Source organism: Palaemon carinicauda, chromosome 12, assembly GCF_036898095.1.
Source record: "Palaemon carinicauda isolate YSFRI2023 chromosome 12, ASM3689809v2, whole genome shotgun sequence".
Taxonomy (NCBI): Eukaryota; Metazoa; Arthropoda; class Malacostraca; order Decapoda; family Palaemonidae; genus Palaemon; species Palaemon carinicauda.
The window spans coordinates 147597140-147618683 of NC_090736.1; the positions used below are offsets into that span (position 1 = coordinate 147597140).

A 21544-nucleotide genomic window follows, 5' to 3' on the forward strand; every position below is an offset into this window, starting at 1 on the left:
CTCAGAGCCCTCATAGAACAGAGAAGCAAATCACCCTGATTCTCTCTTGATGTCTCCTGAAGAGAAATGATGGAGGACTTCAAACTAGCATTGTGGACAGCTATGTTTTGGGTGTTGGCCAGGAACTCAGGAACAAAATTAAGAATCCTTCCATCCTTCTGAATGGCTTGCAACATACAAGATCCTATAAATCTCAATAACTTACTTTACCAAAGTTAAGGCTAGCAGAAAGCATCTTGAGAGAGAGATTTCAGTCCCTCTCAAAGTCTTACATGGGGCACGCTCAAGGGATTTGAGAACATGGATATCATCCCACTCCTGGGGACTAAGGTCCGCAAATGCATAAAAAATTCTCACAAGCAGGAAAGTTCTAGGTCTTACAGCCTGAAGACATGCCTCAAAGCTGAGGAATAACTTTTCGCTTCTACAAAAATGAGCTACTTCTCCCAGTAAAGGACCAAAAAAATATCGGTAATTAATAGCATAAAGGCTTTGTTTGAAGAAGTACAGTAATCCCTCGCCATTTCGCGGCTCAAGTTTTGCAGTCTCAGTGCATCGCGGATGTTAAAAAATATTCATCAAAAATTTTAAAAAATGGTGCGAGAGTTACGCAGGCGCTAGCAGAAGGCAGAGTACAGTAGAACATCAGGTATCATCACGGAGATGGTGCGCAACCCAAAATCCACCTCTCTCATTCGCTGGCCATCTCAGCTCCAGAATCTCGCAAGCTGATTGGCCGAGCCGCCGAGACGCTTTACCCAGCATCTCTCCCTGCCGTGCGCCCCGCGAAGGGAGACTGCATTCATTGTTCTCTCTCGCTTCGCTTGTGTTGCTTAGTCTTGCCGCGTGGAACTTTTAGCTGTTTTCTTGTGCTTTTTAGTGTAAAATAGTGCTTGTGATGCCCTTGAAAATGGCTCCTAAACGTCTTCTAACCTCTACCTCCTCTAGTGAACCCAAGAAGAAGAGAAAAATGATGACGGTGAACGAGAAAGTAAAATTATTGGACATGCTTAAGGCAAGCAGTAGCTATGGGTCTGTTGCCCACATTTACGGAGTGAATGAATCGATGGTTCACTACATAAAAAAAGATGAAATGAAAATACGTAAAACTGCCTCAATAATATTCTCCCAGGACACTAAGCGCGTTGTGACTCCTCGTAATAAGACGATAATGCAAATGGAGAATGCATTATCAATGTGGATATTGGACTGTCGGGAAAAGGTGGTTAGTCTCGATACCAACATGATTCGAACTAAAGCCAAAACCCTGTATGATAGCCTAGTTCTGAAGGAAAATATAACGAAGACGATGGTGATGATGACAACGAAGATGATGATCCTGTCCCTTGAGAAAAACGTGATTTTGTTGACAGCAAGGGCTGGTTCGAGAAATTCAAGAGGAGGTTTGGCCTTCGCAGCGTTCCTTTGTATGGGGAGGCCGCCTCGGCAGACCAAGAGGCAGCTCTTTGTTACGTTGAGGACGAGTTCCCGAAATTAATTAAAGAAGGTGGCTATTTCCCGGATCAGGTGCTCAATATGGATGAGACTGGCCTCTTCTGGAAAAGGATACCGTCCCGGACGTTCCTTTACAAGGACGAAGTAAAGAAGCCAGGGTTCAAGACCCACAAAGATCGCGTCACTCTCCTCATGTGCGGGAATGCCGCGGGCTTCATGCTCAAGCTTGGCTTAATTTACAAGTGAAAAACAAAGCCTTGCTGCCCGTCTATTGGATGAGTAATAAAGAGGCATGGATAACTAAAGCCCTCACACTTAACTGGTTCGTGAACTTTTTATCACACAGGTGAAGGTGTACCTTGCGGAGAATGGGCTGCCCTTTAAGGTCCTCCTCTTGATGGACTGTGCAGGCGGACATGCAACAGATCTGCATTATGACAGGGTCCAAGTGGAGTTCCTGCCCCCCAACACCACTTCCCTCATACAACCACTGGATCAGGAGGTCATTCGGGCCTTCAAGGCCTTCTACACGAGGTCCACGATGGAGGGCCTCATCTCCTCCATCTATGAAGACGACGAGGACTTCAGCCTCAAGAGATATTGGCCGGAATAAAACATTGCAACATGCCTGGCTAACATTCAGAAAGCTCTTAATGAGATGAAACAGCAAACATTGAATGCAAGTTGGAGAAAATTGTGGCCAGACGTTGTTCATGACTACGAGGGATTTACGCCAGACGAAGTTCACCGCTCCGCCGTAGTAGATAAGGCTGCGAAACTGGCATGGTTAGTGGCCAATGAAGGTTTCTCTGACATGACGACAGATGACGTCAACTCACTGATCGAGTGCCACTCGGAGCCCCTAACCGACGAGGACCTTGTCGAAATAACATGATGAACGAGTGAGGAAGAAGAGGCAGCCGGTGTCGGCAACGACAACGAAGCTGAAGAACATGGCCTTACCTTGGTCAACCTGCAAGAGCTCTGCAACAAAGGGCACAGGAAATCGATGATAATATGGTCAGAGCCATCGAATTTAGTAACCGTATTGACGGTGTAATGGCATTGTACAAGAGCATCTTTGCTCAGATGAAAAAACTTCAACAACTTCCCATCACGATGTTCCTAGTGCACCGAAAACCTTCTGCAGAAGCATCAGATACTCCTCCTGTTGCCTCTCCGGCTTCCCACCGAGCCACTACACTGCCTCCTGCAGTTTCTCCAGCTCTATCGAAAGCTGTCGTTGATGATCCATTGCCTCTATCAACTGACGATGAGGCGTCACCTGAGGAGCAGTAAAGCTCTCATTAACCTGTGCAGTAAATCATCTTCATCTTCTTCACCTCCATCATACTGCACAGGTGTTTCATCGTCCTTTATCAAGATCATCATCATTTATCAAGATCCTCGTCATTGTTAGAGGTGAGTTACGTATCATGTTATAAGAATAAGAGAGTTCTGAAAACATATCTACAGTACATACACGTACACTAATTATATCTACATATGTATGTACATGCACACTTACACTCTATTTATATTATATATGTATAAATGTAAATGTACATACAGTATACGTAATGAATTAAATAATGTATTTATATTGCAGTATCTATACAGCACAGTACTTTATTTTATGTACAGTAAATAATTTATATTATCAATATTTATTTAAATCATTCTTTAATGTTCTAATGATAACATAAGCATTTATAGGGTTAATATACACTTATTGTTATTATATATACATGTACATGCACACAAAAAAATGTACGTATTCCAAAAATAGGGAGGGAACCTACTTCGCGGGTTTTCACCTATCGCGGTCAGTTCTGGTCCCCATTAACCGCGATAGGTGAGGGGTTACTGTATTCCTTATAAGTAACCAACCAAAGAAGATGGCTCACTTCCTCTGGTAAATAGCAGCAGAGGATCTTTGTTAATGAGTGTAGTATCAAGCCACGAGCAGGTGTGCCGCATACAAACCAGAAGCCACATGACGAAAGACTTTGTTGCAGATCTTGCATTTGTGATGGAACATACTGTATTGGTGCTCGTAAGTGCTGAGAGCAGTCCTGGGTAGTCAGCTGTTCTTGTTCTAGTCACATAAACGCACAGGAAATTTCCAGGTGAGTGGACAGGCAATGTGGGGAAAGAACAGGTGACAGGCGATCTCATTCACTATGGCTTACGTGCAGAGGAGCATCTCCAATGACTAGGGAGTGACGAATAGAATGATCACGAGGTGACCAATAACGAGGAGACCGAGGATCATATTACAGATGACGTTCACATGAGGGAATGTCTCGTTGCTCGTAAAAGCGAGGAGACCAATCACAGGTTCTTTTCACCCTTGATTCTCCATGATAGACAGCGGATGTGGTTGGTCTGGTACGAGACCAAACCAAATTAGTGGGAGCATAAACTCCTCTACAATATACAAAGACAGCTTTACTGGCTGGGTAGGCTATCTGTACAGCACCACCTTTCTCACACATAGGCAAGGAGAGAGCGATCGAGTTTTACTTGACTACTGTTAATTGATCTTCACGGATTTCTTCAATGACTACTACATCTTAGAAGCAGCAAGAAGCAGTAAGATGAGAACCAGCAGCTGAAGACCAGCCAGGAGAACAATACTCAAAACAAGGTAGAATGCAAGAATTAAAACACTTCATCAGAATTGATTGATAACCGAAAATATTAACCCTTTCTCAATAAGCCAATTTTTTTTGCATTTTAAGAAGACACAGACCTGATGTGTTCAAAAAGAACTTGAAGAGCAGGAAAAGCACAAACACTTTTTCCCATCTTTGTTAGGAGTTGAGGTCTCAAGGGGACAACAACGATGCCACCGCTGGTAGAGCAGGAGATGGGATGGTCCGGGTTGGGGAAGCTTCAGAAGTCCTCTCAGCAACAAATACTTTCAGCAGCTTCCCACTGACGGAGCACCAGTGAGGCCCAAAGAAGGCCACAATTTCCTTAGGTCCTGGTCTTGATCAGTTCGTCCAGCGACTCACGAGAAAGGGGCTAAGGAGTATTACCTTCACTAGGGGAAGGTAATTCTTATCCTTTCCCTTGGGATTCATAAGGGTGAGCCAATGTCTCCTCCCCACAACTAATTCCTCCTGAGGACCCAGCCCTGGAGAAAACTGAGGGAGACAGCAGATTGTGAAAACTGGAAAAGGAGCTAAATAGTTTTTTCAGCATAGCCAAAGTGGATTATAAAGTATACTTCACAACTTTCTTTTTCTTGGCAAACTCGACCCTCTGAGGAGAAGGCCAAACCTTGCACATGTTGCAATATGATGCCTGCAAAAAACACAAAGATGATGGCGTCTACAGCAGTTTTAAACATAAACCTGCCACACTTCTTACCAGGTTAAACTAGGCACTACCGCAAGACAATTATCGGGTCCTTTGACTGGCTAGGCAGTACTACGTTGGATCCCTCTCTCTGGTTATGGCTTATTTTTCCTTTGACTACACATACACCGAATAGTCTGGCATATTCTTTCCACATTCTCTTCTGTTCTCATACACCGGAGAACACCGAGATTACCAAACAATTGTTCTTTGCTCAAGGGGTTAACTATTGCAATGCAAGTATTCAGTGACTACTTTCCTCTTGGCAAGGGTAGAAGAGACTCTTTAGCTATGGTAAGCAGCTTTTCTAAAAGATCACAAAAAAATCAAAGCATTATTCTCTAGTCTTGGGTAGTGCCATAGCCTCTGTACCACGGTCTTCCACTCTTTTGGAATAGAGTTCTCTAGCTTGCAGGTACACTTGGGCATACTATTTTGTCTTATTTTCCTTCCTCTTGTTTCTTTTTTAATTTTTTTATAGTTTATATATGAAAACTCTACTTGTATGTTACCATCCTTGAAATATTTCATTTTGATTGTTTATTACTTCTCTTGTCTTTTATTTATTTCCTTATTTCCTTTCCTCACCGAGCTATTCTTCCCTGTTGGAGCCCTCTGGATTATGGCATCCTGCTTTTCCAACTAGAGTTGTAGCTTAGCTAGTAATAGTAATAGTAATAATAATAATAATAATAATAATAATAATAATAATAATAATAATCCATTTATTCTGGAAAGAGAACAAGAAAAAATTAAAACAGCCAAATTTTCTAGAGGTAAAGTACACCTCTGTACTGCTTGTGGCCAGTCAAATGTGCTAGTTTTGCTGACTGATGGGTAAGCGGGACTTAAACCATCACCCAACAGTAGTTATAACTACCTTATCAAATCTTAATATCCATTCCACTTTACCTAAGTCCTACCTACACCTACTCTTATGAAACTGCAATGGCTTGTATTCACATATGAACAAAGCATTGTTGCAATACTGTATATCAATCTATTTTGGCACTGGAGTTACTTTAATGTTCAAGCACATCAAATTCAACACCGCAGTACAGTATAACGAAAGCATAAGAAACTTACATAGCATGAATTTCAGTTACAGTATTATATTTTCTAACATTGCAAGTGAGACCTGAAACTTAAGGTTAGAACTTCTGTTAATGCAAGACCAGCTCACTTACATAAAGAAATACACATAACCTATATTGAACCAAGTCACTAAGGATTACAATTTCATCTTCAAAAATCTTTTAAACAATAAAAAAAAAATTTTCAACAATTAAATAAAAAATCATTAATATTTGAAAAAAAATCTGTCCTAATTTTAATCAAACTTCCATCACTGATAAGTAAAAACACTTTAGTGCAGGAAACTTACTCGTGACTTTTCATTTCTATATAGTTGCTGGGGATAAGCCCTTCTCTTCCATCTAACTCTGCTCGGAACCAGTTCATATCATCTTCCATATTTAATACCTGCAAATACAATAAATTCCATAAGCAAATAAAAGGAATCTGAAATTAAGCCTCTAGTTTACCTTTATAAGATTAGCCATGTTCCCCTTTTCAAGAACTAAGAATGTAAATTAAAAGGAATTTTTTTTCTCCTAATTATAAAAACCTTTCTTTAAAGAGGAATGGCCATCGAATCCCTACCAAGGGAGATAAAGTATTTAGCCGGAGGTCCGGGGGAGGAGGAGGAGGAGGAGGAGGAGGAGGAGGAGGAGGAGGAGGAGGAGGAGGAGGAGGAGGAGGAGGAGGTTGAGGTTGGAAGTGTAACTTAAGGAGTGCAACTGAGCCACATTCAATGTTATTTTGAAGTTACAGTACTTAAAAATCTTTTTTTTTTTTTTAACTGATTATTTTCATTTAAAAACCATTTGAAAGATAATTTTATACACAGAAATATGTACAATATATACAAAATTCTATTTGTATTATAATTTTTTTATATGTATACTTTTATCTACATTATATATGTGACTTCTAAAATTCACTACTTCTCATACATAAGTTTTTTCTTTAAACTGACAGTACAAAATATAGGCTATAAAATCATAATCCTCATACTTCAGGGTTATTCAGTACTCACTAGTGGTGAGCCACTTATTATGAGCTAAGTTACAACCCTAGTTGGAAAAGCAAAATGCTATAAGCCCAAGGGCTCCAATGGGGAAAAATAGCACAGTGAAGAAAAGAAATAAGGAAACAAATAAACAATATGAGAAATAATGAGCTATTGAGATAAAATATTTTAAAAACTGTAACACCAAAACAGATATTTCATATGTAAACTATAAAAAGACTACTGTCAGTGTTCAACATAAAAACATTTGCTGCAAGTTTGAACTTTTGAAGTTCTACTGATTCAACAAGGAAGATCATTCCACAACTTGGTCACAGCTGGGATAAAACTTCTATAATACTGTGTAGTATTGAGCCTCATGATGGAGAAGGCCTGACTATTAGAATTAACCGCATGCCTACTATTACGAACAGGATGGAACTGTCCGGGAATATCTGAATGTAAAGGATGATCAGAATTATGAAAAATCTTATGCAAGATGCATAACAAACTAATTGAACGATGGTAAAAGAGATTAATATCTAGATCAAGAATAAGAAATTTGATAGACCGTAAGTTCCTATCCAACAAATTAAGATGAGAATCAGCAGCTGAAGACCACACAGGAGAACAATACTCGAAACAAGGTAGAATGAAAGAATTAAAACGCTTCTTCAGAATAGGTTTTCACCAAAAATCTTAAAAGACTCTCAATAAGCCAATTTTTGTGCATTTGAAGAAGACACAGACCTAATGTGTTTCTCAAAAGTAAATTTGCTGTCAAGAATCACGCCTAAAATTTTAAAAGTCATAGAGTTAAAGAAACACTATCAATGCTGAGATCCAGATGTTGAGGAGCTACTGTCCTTGATCTACTTACAATCATACTTTGAGTTTTGTTAGGATTAAACTTCAAGGCCCATAATTTAGCTAAGTCTCTAGTAAAGGATTCAGCGACCCCAGATCTACATTCAGGAGATGGAATTGATGCAAAGAATGAAGCCTCATCTGCATATGCAACAAGCTTGTTTTCTAGGCCAAAACACATGTAACGTCTACATAGTATGAAAAGTAATGGGCCAGGAATACTACCCTAAGGAACACCAGATATCATGTTCCTATACTCACTGTGGTGCCCATCAACATCTCTTTGCGATCTACTACTTAAAAATTCAATAATAATGCTAAGAAACAACCCATCCACTCCAAACTGTTTCAATTTGAAAAAAAGGGCCTCATGATTAACACGGTCAAAGGCAGCACTAAAATCAAGGCCAATCATATGAACTTCCTGACCACTATCAAGGGATTTCTGTACAGCCCTGGAGATTGTAAGAAGAGCATCACATACTCCAAGGACTTTACAAAAATCAAATTGCTAACTAGGGAACAGATGATCACCTCCAGCAAACCTATCAAGACGTTTTGCCAAAAGACGTTCATAAACCTTGGATAATATCTTACTAAATTGCACAAAATAAGAGATAACTTTGGAGCTAAGAAATCTGCAGTCTTTATAATAAACAAAGGAAAAATACCATTTGGCTCTACACCTCCATAAGCATCAAGGTTCATCAAGAGTGACTTCATTTCAAGAGATCGAAAAGCTACTCTAGTAAGTATAGCCTCAGGAAAACAAGAATAAGGAAAAATGTTATTTTTATTAGTAAAATAAATTTTTGAATATACTTACCCGATAATCATGTAGCTGTCAACTCCGTTGCCCGACAGAATTCTATGGAGGGATACGCCAGCTATCACAATACTAGAAGGGGGTGTACTTACCAGCGCCACCTGTGGCCAGGTACTCAAGTACTTCTTGTTGACACCTCCTCAATTATTCCTCGGTCCACTGGTTCTCTATGGGGAGGAAGGGAGGGTCGATTAAATCATGATTATCGGGTAAGTATATTCAAAAATTTATTTTACTAATAAAAATAACATTTTTCAATATTAAACTTACCCGATAATCATGTAGCTGATTCACACCCAGGGGGGTGGGTGAAAACCAGTGTACAAGATTAAAGGATAGCTAGGTATCCCATATTTCATATAACAGTTATCTCAAATAACAATGAAATAATAAGTACCTGGTAAGGAAGTCGAATTGAACCGTTACTCTGCCTCTTTTTTAAGTTCGTCTTCCTTACTTAGCGCAGCGTTCCTCTTGGGAGGCTGAATCAACTCAAAGGTGCTAAAGTATACAGGGCTGCAACCCATACTAAAGGACCTCATCACAACCTTTAACCTCGGCGCTTCTCAAGAAAGAATTGACCACCCGCCAAATCAACAAGGATGTGGAAGGCTTCTTAGCCGACCGTACAACCCATAAAAAGTATTCAAGAGAAAGGTTAAAAGGTTATGGGATTATGGGAATGTAGTGGCTGAGCCCTCGCCTACTACTGCATTCGTTGCTACGAATGGTCCCAGGGTGTAGCAGTACTCGTAAAGAGACTGGACATCTTTGAGATAGAATGATGCGAACACTGACTTGCTTCTCCAATAGGTTGCATCCATAACACTCTGCAGAGAATGGCTCTGTTTGAAGGCCACTGAAGTAGCCACAGCTCCCACTTCATGTGTCCTTACCTTCAGCAAAGCAAGGTCTTCTTCCTTCAGATGAGAATGTGTTTCTCTAATCAGAAGCCTGAATAGTAAGAAACTGAGTTCTTAGAACTTGGAAAAGAAGGTTTCTTGATAGCACACTATAAGGCTTCTGATTGTCCTTGTAAAGGTTAAGACCTTTTTAGATAGTACCTAAGAGCTCTAACTGGGCAAAGTACTCTCTTCAGATCATTCCCCACCAAGTTGGACAGGCTTGGGATCTCGAACGACTTAGGCCAAGGACGTGAAGGAAGCTCGTTTAGCAAAAACCGAGCTGCAAGGAACATGTAGCCGTTTCAGATGTGAAAACAATGATCCTGCTGAAGGCGTGGATCTCACTTACTCTTTTAGCTGTTGTCAAGCACACGAGGAAAAGAGTTTTTAATGTGAGGTCCTAAAAAGAGGCTGATTGGAGAGGTTCAAATCTTGATGACATAAGGAACCTTAGGACCACGTCTAGATTCCAGCCTGGAGTGGACAACCGACGTTCCTTTGAGGTCTCAAAAGACCTAGGGAGGTCCTGTAGATCTTTGTTGGTGGAAAGATCCAAGCCTCTGTGGCGGAAAACCGCTGCCAACATACTTCTGTAACCCTTGATCGTAGGAGCTGAAAGGGATCTTACTTTCCTTAGATATAACAGGAAGTCAGCAATCTGGGTTACAGTGGTACTGGTTGAGGAAACTGCATTGGTCTTGTACCAGCTACGGAAGACTTCCCCTTGAGACTGATAGATACTGAGAGTGGATGTTCTCCTTGCTTTGGCAATCGCTCTGGCTGCCTCCTTCGAAAAGCCCCTAGCTCTTGAGAGTCTTTCGAAAGTCTGAAGGCAGTCAGACGAAGAGCGTGGAGGATTGGGTGTACATTCTTTACGTGAGGTAGACTTAGAAGGTTCACTCCTAGAGGAAGAGTCCTGGGAATGTCGACCAGCCATTGCAGTACCTCTAAGAACCATTCTCTCGCGGGCCAGAGCGGAGCCAACCAACGTCAGCCGTGTCCCTTTGTGAGAGGAGAACTTCTGAAGTACCCTGTTGACAATCTTGAACGGCGGGAATGCATACAGGTCGAGATGGAACCAATCCAGCAGAAAAGCATCCACGTGAACTGCTGCTGGGTCTGGAATCGGAGAACAATACAACAGGAGTCTCTAGGTTATCGAGGTAGTGAACAGATCTATGGTTGGCTGACCCCACAGGGCCCAAAGTCTGCTGCAAACATTCTTGAGAAGGGTCCACTCTGTGGGGATGACCTGACCCTTCCGTCTGAGGTGATCTGCCATGACATTCATACCGCCCTGAATGAACCTCGTTACCAGTTAGCTTTCGATCTTTAGACCAGATGAGTAGGTCCCTTGCGATCTAGAACAACTTCCACGAAAGAGTCCCTCCCTGCTTGAAGATGTAAGCCAGGGCTGTGGTGTTGTCAGAGTCCACCTCCACCACTTTGTTAAGCTGGAGGGACTTGAAGTTTATCAAGGCCAGAATAACCGCCAACAACTCCTTGCAATTGATGTGAAGTGTCCTTTGCTCCTGATTCCATGTTCCCGAGCATTCTTGTCCGTCCAAAGTCGCACCCCAGCCCGTGTCTGATGCGTCCGAGAGGAGACGGCGGTCGTGTTTCTGAACAGCCAAATAGACTTCCTTGAGAAGAAAGCTGTTCTTACACCACGCGAGAGAAGACCTCCTCTCTTCGGAAACAGGAACTGAGACCGTCTCTAGCGTCATGTCCTTTATCCAGTGAGCAACTAGATGATACTGAAGGGGGGGGGAGGTGGAGTCTCCCTAACACGATGAACAGGGCCAGCGATGAAAGTGTCCCTGTTAGACTCATCCACTACCTGACTGAGCATCGGTTCCTTCTCAGCATGCTCTGGATGCATTCTAGGGCTTGGAAGATCCTTGGGGCCGACGGAAAAGTCCGAAAAGCTCGACTCTGAAGATCCATACCCAAGGAGACAATGGTCTGGGATGGGACGAGCTGAGACTCCTCAAAATTGACCAGGAGGCCCAGTTCCTTGGTCAGATCCATAGTCCATATGAAAATCTCCAGACAGCGACGACTTGTGGGAGCTCTTAAAAGCCAGTCGTCTGACGGAGCCGGACACAAGATCATGGTACTGCTGCACAGTCTGTGAACTGTCAATCATGGGCAAGCGAGGAAGTACAGTGACAACCCGAATCTGTCTAGACTGTCTGGGTCGTACAGACAACTCCTTATCGGGTTGCTGAGGTTGCCGCACTGCGTCACAACAAGTCACTTCTGTTGGTTGTTGAACGTCTTCCCCGTGACACATTGACTCCGTAAACAAAAAATCCTCTAACAAGGACTAAGCTTGGACTGCATGTCTTGCAACACAGCTCAAGGTCTATGGGAGCAGGTGTGGTAACAGACGGGATTAGCGACTGAAGTGGAACCATTACCTTCCCTGGAAGCATGTTATGCTTAAATAAAAGTCCATAAGAGGCTATGCAGCTAAAGGCTCCCTCCAAATGACAGAGTCCTCAAGGGAATATCAGAAGGAGGGAGAAAAGAACTTTCTCATCTACAGGGACTATATCCTAGAAAAGCTAAGTTCTCTCAGTGAGGGTTCACTGGTGCAAAAGCAGCAGACTAGAAGGCAACGTTATGAAACTGCTTGACAGTCTAGTGAGTTGGCAACAACCAAAGATGTGTGACTGAGAAGCATGCGGTAAGGTATGCAGAGCATGTTGTATGCAGAGTATGCTGTATGCAGAGCATGCTGTATGTAGAGCATGTTGTATGCAGAGCATGCTGAATGCAGAGCATGCTGTATGCAGAGCATGTTGTATGCAGAGCATGCTGAATGCAGAGCATGCTGTATGCAGAGCATGTTGTATGCAGAGCATGCTGAATGTAGAGCATGTTGTATGCAGAGCATGCTGAATGCAGAGCATGCTGTATGCAGAGCATGTAGTAAGCAGAGCATGCTGTAAGCAGAGCATGCTGTATGTAGAGCATGCTGTAAGGTAAGCAGAGCGTGTGCATGGCGTTTAACATTTCTCAGAAATTCCATGACCAGTGCTAGAGTGCTTTATGCATGCTTGCATGGGGTTTTAATATCAACATAATATTTACCTTACATTCATAACTCATGATTCATATTTTTGCCATATTTTGCGATATTGTTAAAAATATATTGCAAGGAATACAAATATATTTTTTATAAGTAATACAAATAACCTCCATTATCATAAGGTTTGAAAATGGAGGTAAGGTATGCTGAACAGCAGAGTCAGAACGAGCTGGAACAACAATAGTTGTGGTTTCCTCTTCAAGACTCTGTTGAGGGAACACCTGAGGCTCAGTCTGCAAAGGCTGAATAAAAGACAAGCAGAAGGAAGGCGCATGGGTGGAGGAGGCTGACTCCTAGCATGAGTGGTTGAACCCAAGGGTTGCGCTTGCTGAGCGGTTGGCGGAAGCGGAGTAGCAAGTTCCAGTTCCTGTGGTGTGAGCGGAGCGCGATGAGGTAGAGGCTGCGCAGAACAAGATAAATGTCTCGCAAGCTGAGGCTCCTGAGGCGCAAGGCTAAGGTGTTGTGGTGCTTGCCTTGTGGAGGGTTGAGCTCGCTGCAGCGAGAGCTGAGGAGACTGACTCATGGACGGGAGAGGTTGTTGTACCTCAACCGAGTGTTGCATCACTGGTGGAGCAGCAAGTGGAGGCGGAGGAAGAGAGGTATAATCCTCCTGATCCCATTGTAAAGGTTGCCTTAAGGAAGGCGGAGGCTGAACACCACTGGGAACAGCAAACTCAGAACGTGGCTCAACATCGTACGCCTGGCAGGTGGTACTGCGATCAGGCGGAGCGAGCGCAGGCGGAGGGAGTGTAGGCGGAGGCGGAGGCGCAACACTCTCAGCCCGACACTCACGCATCAAGTCCGAAAGCTGTGCTTGCATGGACTGTAGTAGAGTCCACTTGGGGTCGGCAGACACTAAGGTCTGCTGAGGTAAAGCCTTAACAGCAGAGATCTGTTGCGGCAGAACCTTACTCCTCTTAGGCGGAGTGCATTCAACTGATGACTGAGGAGAGTCAGAGCTAACCCAATGACTGCATCCGGGTTGTTGAACTCTAACTTCGTACGTCTGGCATAGGTCTGGAATTTACGTTTAAGAGGTCTTGAGACCTGAGACCAGCGTTTTCTCCCCTATATTTCTTCTGCAGACGAGCAAAATAAGGGCTCAATCGTCTGCGGGTGGGAGTGACGGTCTCGGTAAGACACGCCCACAACCACCGAGGATACTTCTGTGCGCCGATCAAGGCCTGCTGAACCCTTTTGTCCTTCGACATTGCTTCTCCCCTGGGCTTGGGAGCTTGCAAGAGGTCCCGGACTGGGAGGACGACTGGCGCGCACAGAAGTACCCTCACGCACAACACTGACACACTTTGCGCTAATCACTTATCACTTTGATTTTCTGTTTGCACTTATTTCACTGAACTCGAAACTTTAAGTGGTTTGTACCTGAAACACGCAATTCTATCCTTTCTCAAAAGTTAGTAATTGCGAAAACAGAATTACAATGTAACAGAAAAATCTAATGAAAGATAAATAATTCAGTGGCTGGAAAGAGACTAAACACTAGATCACTCTAGAAACGTTTACCTTCTTCCCCTAAAGAGACTAGGGAGAAGAGCAAAAACGATAACAACGTTACTCGCTTGAAAGAAACGTTTATCCTCCTCTTTCTCCCTCCGTCTCTATCTCTCTCTCTCTCTCTCTCTCTCTTGACTTAGAACCTGAGAGAAGAGCCCAATCATATATATCGTTAAAACATATTATTGTTAAAGGAAAAAACTGAAATATTTCCCAAAATGAAAAGTTCCTTTATTTGGATTAAAACCATTAAGTTAAGAAAGAATGAACAAAACGCTAGACACGGTTACTCTTACTGCAACGTGAAACCGTGAAAAAACTTTCTCTATCGTAACGATAGAGCGCAAGTTGAACGTTCTGAACGTCAACAACTGCAGAGACAAAACAAAACGTTAGTTCAACTTCGAAAACAGTACTAGACTATCAAAGAAATTCTTTCAAAGACATTAAAATAGCATAATATGTTAACAGGTAAAACCGAAATGACGGGCTCAATGTTAATTAACTTCGGTACCAAGAAAAGACCGCCTACTATTAGGAAGGTCGAATATAAACAAATATAAAAATTAATTTTAATAAGTTTATAAAAAAAGGAAGTTAATCGAAGAGGCCTATAAGAGGCGGAGAGATATAAAATAAATCTATAACTTTTGTTAAGCAAAATTAAGAAAGAGAGTCTATACTCTCTTAGACACCAACACTTCCGTCTAAGGGAAGGGTCGGCCATTTAAAGGTGAAAGAGAGTTCATACTCTCTTCGTCACCATAATTAATCAAATTAATTCCAAAAGCTAACTAAGCTAATATAGAAGTTTCCAGTAAAGCGACAGCCGAAATCAAAGAGAAATACTTCACCAAAGTCGTGAAAATACTCCAAGAACATAAGCGTATCCCAGAACGTCTTGCCGGAAGCACGACAGAGGAATAATTGAGGAGGTGTCAACAAGAAGTACTTGAGTACCTGGCCACAGGTGGCGCTGGTAAGTACACCCCCTTCTAGTATTGTGATAGCTGGCGTATCCCTCCATAGAATTCTGTCGGGCAACGGAGTTGACAGCTACATGATTATCGGGTAAGTTTAATATTGAAAATCATGTTTCTCATTACTCTGCTTACTGTCAAACACATCAGCTAAAAGCATTGTCTTTTCTTTTGGACAGTGTGTGACCGAGCCATATGGTTTAAGTAGAGGAGGAACTGTTGCGTCTACACCAAAGAGTCCAGATTTACTTTACTTTTTTACTTTAAGAGCAGCTTCTCTAGTACTGTACAGCAGGGGAACCCTATCTCTACGGGACCTCCACCACTTACGTTCCCGAATTGTACCAGAAAGGGTTTTTTATGGTTAAATTGTATTCCTTTTCAGTTGAAGCATAAACACTCTGAGCAAAAGCTCTAAGCTGAGTACTGTATAGTTATTCCAAGTCAAATCTGAGCTGTTACTCTTGCAAAGATGATAGGCCTCCTCCTTCTCCAAATAAGGTCTACAATCATTATTGAACATTGGTTTGTCCTTCAATCGGTACCTTAACACACGAGAAGGGATAAGCCTATCAATTATGTTGACATTCTCATTCAAAAGGACAACAGGATCAAGACTACTATACAATTGTGACCAATTCAAGCCCAAAAGATCAATCAAAATCCCATTCTAGTCTGCTTTATAAATCTTACATGAGTATGATACATCAGGGACAGGCTGCTCAGCTTTCACTACTAATGAAATCAGTCCCAACTGGAAAACCAACCTTACTTGTTATAATGCCAGGGGAGTAAATGTATACGAGGTCCAAGCAGTTACCCAACCTGTGAGTAGCTTTACTTATGATTTGCTCACAGCCTGATTCAAATTCAGACTTGTCCCTTCCCATACACACATATATAGGCTACATGTACCAAATGCACACATGAGCAGGACTGGCTAACAGAGTACTTACAAATTTCTTGTAGACCAAGTTTTAAAGTTCTCTGTCATTGTACATAAAAGACTAAAATCAGGTTCCATAGGGTTTGCGATTTTCAAGTATTCTCAGAAGTATCCTTCCTACCCCTGTTGAGGAAGAAGATACGAACGAGCGTTGACTGGTCTCCTTCTGGCTCTCACGTTCTACAAGGATAAGAGGACCACTGGCCTTAGCCTTTGCAGAGCAAACGTGAGAGCGTTGTACTATTTGGAGAGTAGCAGCGCAATGTGGGTGCCTGTCCTAGGTTAGAGAGGATTTTTGGTGCTTGTACAGATGCTGAGATTGGGTCTGAGATTTTGCCTGATCCAATCCCTATTGTACAATTGAGTTGGAAGATCTTGGTGCTGGTCAAATCTCGGAGCATGTGAAGAGCTGCTGTCCTCGACAAGTCTCCAAATGTGGAAGAACTACAGTAAGTCTAGTAACAGTCTCCGCATTTATTATTATTATTACTTGCTAAGCTTTAAGCCCCGGGGCTCCAATAGGGAAAATAGCTCAGTGAGGAAAGAAAATAAAGAAAAATAAAATATTCTAAGAGCAACGAGATTAAAATAAATATCTCCTATATAAACTATAAAAACTTTAACAAAATATGAGGAAGAGAAATAAGATAGACTAGTGTGCCCGAGTGTACCCTCAAGCAAGAGAACTAACCCACGACAGTGGAAGACGATGGTACAGAGGCTATGGCACTATCCAAGATTAGAGAACAATGGTTTAATTTTGGAGTGTCCTCCTAGAAGAGCTGCTTACCATAGCTAAAGAGTCTCTTCTACCCTTACAAAGAGAAAAGTGGCCATTGAACAATTACAGTGCGGTAAGAAGAATCTTTTGTTAATCTGTGTTGTCAGGTGTATGAGGACAAGAGGGGATTTGTAAGGAATAGGCCAGACTATTCGGTTTCATGTTAGGCAAAGGAAAAATGAACCGTAACCAGAGAGAAGGATCCAATGTACTAATGTCTGTCCAGTCAAAAGACCCCATAACACTCTAGCGGTAGTATCTCAACGGGTGGCTGGTGTCCTAGCCAACCTACTACCTACAAAAGATATCAAGCTTTGAAAGATTCCGTGATGTTGGAAGACCTCCGGACTAGGAGCATTGGGGCAGAACAGATAAAAAGTGATAGGTGCACAGTTCCCTGGTGACTCAAAGTAATGATGACCAGAAAAACAAGCGCAGGTTTGGATCATGTAGTTCCGACTTGCACGGTTCACGATCGTGGCCAATCCCACGGGAAAAGACAATAGTAGAGACCAAATGCAATGAATCCAGACTTGAGAGGAGAGAACACAATCAGAATGTTCCTATGAAGATGAAGCATAGAAGGAAGACCACAAGGAAAACCTAGGCACTCAAGAAGGGAAGATCTCATAGCTTGTATTGAACAAGCGATTAGAACACTCATAGGTTCCTCTTTCAACTGTAGACTTGGAAAGCTGGAACGCAGCAAATGCCAGAGGTTCTAAAAATCAAAAGTTACGGAAAAACAACTGCGAAAGATCCAATCAAAGGAGTCCCATCGCATGGTGTACAACAAGCGTGTAGAAAACCAATCCTATAGTGACTGATCATACCAAGACCACTCAATCGGTGACAGAGCGTGTGGAAACTGACAGAAACATGGAAGGCCAAGAAAGCGGGGACTGTGTGTGTTGTGATGAGCGTTGTGGGATTGGTCCACTAATGTTGTTACATTCGCTCTGCTCATAGATTGCATGCTTCACTACACTCCTTCTGCTGGGTTGGTCTTTCTGTAATTCTCCGAAGAAAAACATGTTTGGTTTCGTACGAGACCAAACAGTGATGGTTAGCATGAAAACACCTATACCGAATACCAAAATACTTTCTATAGGAATGAAACATTCTTCATATGAAAACTCTGTCTCATATACATACCAAGAACATACCAGGACAATCCTCCAGGTAGTGTCACAGATGCATCCTGGGAATATTCCAGAGAAGTTGCCAACATCCTGACCAGCAGTGATTGTACTTGGTAACGTCCAGGAAGGGGAAAGAAGGTTGAGGCCTTTTATTCCTACAACACCAATGTGCATGCTTTTTCTTGTGAGAAACAGAGTACAGGTAGCAGGTTGATGAGCACCTGTGTTGCGTACAGACAAGTATACTCGGAGATGGGAATGCTCCTGGTACATGCCCTCTCACCTCGTAAATGACCCAATGGGATCCCTTTCCTATTATTATTATTATTATTATTAATTGCTAAGCTACAATCCTAGTTGGAAAAGCAGGATGCTATAAGCCCAGGGGCCCCAACAGGAAAAATAGCCCAGTGAGGAAAGGAAACAAGGAAATATAATATATTCTAAGAACAGTGACATTTAAATAAATATTTCCTATATAAACTATGAAAATTTTAACAAAAAAAAAAAAGAGGAAGAGAAACGAGATAGAATAGTGTGCTCGAGTGTACCCTCAAGCAAGAGAACTCTAACCCAAGACAGAGGAAGACCATGGTACAGAGGCTATGGCACTACCCAAGACTAGAGAACAATGGTTTGATTTTGGAGTGTCCTTCTCCTAGAAGAGCTGCTTACCATAGCTAAAGAGTCCCTTCTACCCTTACCAAGAGGAAAGTAGCCATTGGACTATTACAGCGCCGTAGTTAACCCCTTGGGTGAAGAAGAATTGTTTAGTAATCTAAGTGTTGTCAGGTGAATGAGGACAGAGGAGAATCTGTAAAGAATAAGCCAGACTATTCTTTGTATGTGTAGGCAAAGGGAAAGTGAACCGTAACTAGAGAGAAGGATCCAATGCAGTACTGTCTGGCCAGTCAAAGGACCACATAACTCTCTGGCGGTAGTATCTCAACGGGTGGCTGGTACCCAGGCCAACTTACTAAAGCTATCTACAGTACAACTTTTTGGGTCTGCAATTGATTTTCACATTTATATCAAGAAAAGAAAAAAAAAAGCTAACATAACCTTACAATATCAAAAAGGGAATTAAAATTTATCTAACTCTTAAAACATGTCACTTTTAGAAACTATATTTATATTTTACAATGGGGCATTCATTTTATCGCACTGTGTCTCCCCCAGGGAGACAAATGGTAGGCCGCGACTCCCATCGGTCAGTCTTCCTAGACTTCTTTGAAGAATTGCTCTCCCCTAGAACTATATGAGAAGTCACCTGCTTCAACTCTATGTGAGGACGAGTGAGAAGATCCCATAAATTTGATCTCGTGATGTAAACAGATCTCGGATCGTAGAAAGATCTTGATGCATGGAAGGATCTCTGCATGTAGTAAGAACTCAATATGTCGGTATAAAAGACCAAGAAGAAACAAGTGACAGCTGCTGTGTGTTGAACGATATGATAACATGAACAGCGTGTATACCAATCACTAAGGGGAGACCAAATGTGGAACACTTCTGATACGAGAACAGCATGAGTACAGAGCACATCAAGGGCGCCTAAGTTTGGTAGGTAGTAAGGTTCAAGTCCATAGACGTAGTAGGCAATACAGTCTGAGCCCGTACACATGGTAGGCAGTACAGTCAGAGACAGTAAGAGTGAGAATTTACACGTGGAGGGTCAGTCCGCCGGATTGTCGATGTTATCACCCTCATGTTTGTCAAGAGTGGAGACCAAAAGAGTAAACCTCAGGTACGAGTGAAAGGTGGTAAATTTCGAGCCCATACGTGTAAAGACTGCATGGGATGATTATGTTCGTGAAGCTTGTGCGAGTGGGATATCGTCATCACTTACTGTCGAAGGCAATACAGTACGCTCCAAGCTGTATGCGTGTGTCCAGACATTGTGCGTGGAGCGCATACACATGGAAATCTTTTCCTCAGGCAAAGGTTCAGCAGCAGGATATAAAGAAGATTTAGGAACATCTGAAGATGATCATCCAGTAAGGGGGGAAATAAGGGCGGTGCCCTTCGTCCTGGCCGGCAGTATGAGAGCTCAGTTCCATATAGGAGTTGAGAGCATTGTCTCTCACAGGAAGAGAAATGGTAGGAGCACGTTCACACGACTGCTAGTGATCGGTCTTCTTGGTCTTCTTCGAAGACAAGTAGCAGCGAAAACTGCTTCACGCAGACGTGGTTAAAGAGAAAGAACTTATAAGATCACTTTTTGCACGGTTGTACAGGCTAATGTTAAAATTCTCACAAAGGGCAGGAAAAATCTAAGAACAAACAGCATAACCAGGTGATACATTCTTAGTGCCCCTTTCGGATGAGGAAGACAGTGAAGTTAAGAAGGGCAGATCCTTTCCCCTTCACACTAGGTGGCAACAAAACCTTCCTCCATTGCAGCACAACGATTTGGATTACACTGTCATTGTTGTCACAAGACACACAAGCGAGGTAATAAATAACAAACAGAACCCCTGTCTTAAAGAAACTAAGAACGTGGATATTGGCAGGTGACAAGGACAACTGTTACACAACTAGTCATCAAAAAAGAGCTGTAAAGCCTCTTTTCCTTAATCTTCCTCACACATAATGATATGCAAATAAATTATCTAAAAGAAAAAGCATAAGATGAAAACAGCCAGTTGAGGGTGAAAATAAAGTGGGAGCTCAGTGGCCTTTTTGGAGCTTACCCACCACCCTCCACCTAAGTACCGCCACCTCGTCGAGTTTTGACAGCCGTATTCACCTTCGCTGAAAGCAAACTCCTAATAAAGGACGATGGTTTGTGTTCATGTACGAACAAATAATTACAGTTTGGTCTCAAAAGAAGATGTGGAAAGAAAATGCTAACCATAATTTTTATACAGGGACTATACATATACTGTACAGTAATTATGCTTACTTGGATGAATGGTGTCACTTTTTTGTTTTATATTACAAATATACATTTCAGCAAACTTAACAAATGTTTTGGAGGGAAATCTCCCTAATCTGGATTACTAACTTTTTTTTTAACCAAATAACTTTCGCTTACAAGAATTTTAACAATGATAAAGTTTCAGTTCAAATGTTGTCAATATAGGCTAGCCTTGACTTATTATTAGCAAACCACTATTTGCAACATGCCAAACAAGTAACAAGACTTGTTGATCAATCTTGGATGATTGAGGGATTACAGTAATGATATGCCAACTACTTCATTAATTAAAATAAGCATTGTTTTTAGCAATTAGCTGACCAACTTTCAGAGCATCCTCAACACTTGATAGGTACAGCTGAATTATGAGATTATTGGAATTAGATTTGAACAACATTTGAAAATCAGACCTTGTTTAAAACAAGCAGATATTGTATATATCAAGTGCCTATATTTTCCCCCAAATATCTGAAGTTTAAGGATGATGATAATTAAATTACTGTAAAATGAATTCAGCTTTAAAGAATTGGCAATTGCACTCACTTTCAAGATTTGTCCTTTCCGAAAACTTAGCTCATCTTCTGCCGTGGCATTAAAATCATGTTTCGCCACTGCCTCCATGGTGAAAACTGAAAAATACAATACTCTTCAATAAGACAAAATATGTACAGCA

The 21544-nt window shown here is 41.9% G+C and overlaps 1 protein-coding gene across 2 annotated transcripts in view; it reads right to left on the reverse strand.

Annotated features, from left to right (window-relative positions):
• drk (growth factor receptor-bound protein 2 drk) overlaps nt 1–21544 on the reverse strand; it is an 80978-nt gene that overhangs the window by 40292 nt on the left and 19142 nt on the right. For both annotated transcript variants that reach the window (XM_068384593.1, XM_068384592.1), the window contains exons 2-3: nt 21415–21500; nt 6206–6303 (exon numbers count right to left, since the gene is read on the reverse strand). In XM_068384593.1, coding sequence (XP_068240694.1) covers nt 6206–6303; nt 21415–21492 — 176 coding nt within the window. In that variant the 5' untranslated portion in view covers nt 21493–21500. The remainder of the gene's footprint in view (nt 1–6205; nt 6304–21414; nt 21501–21544) is intronic.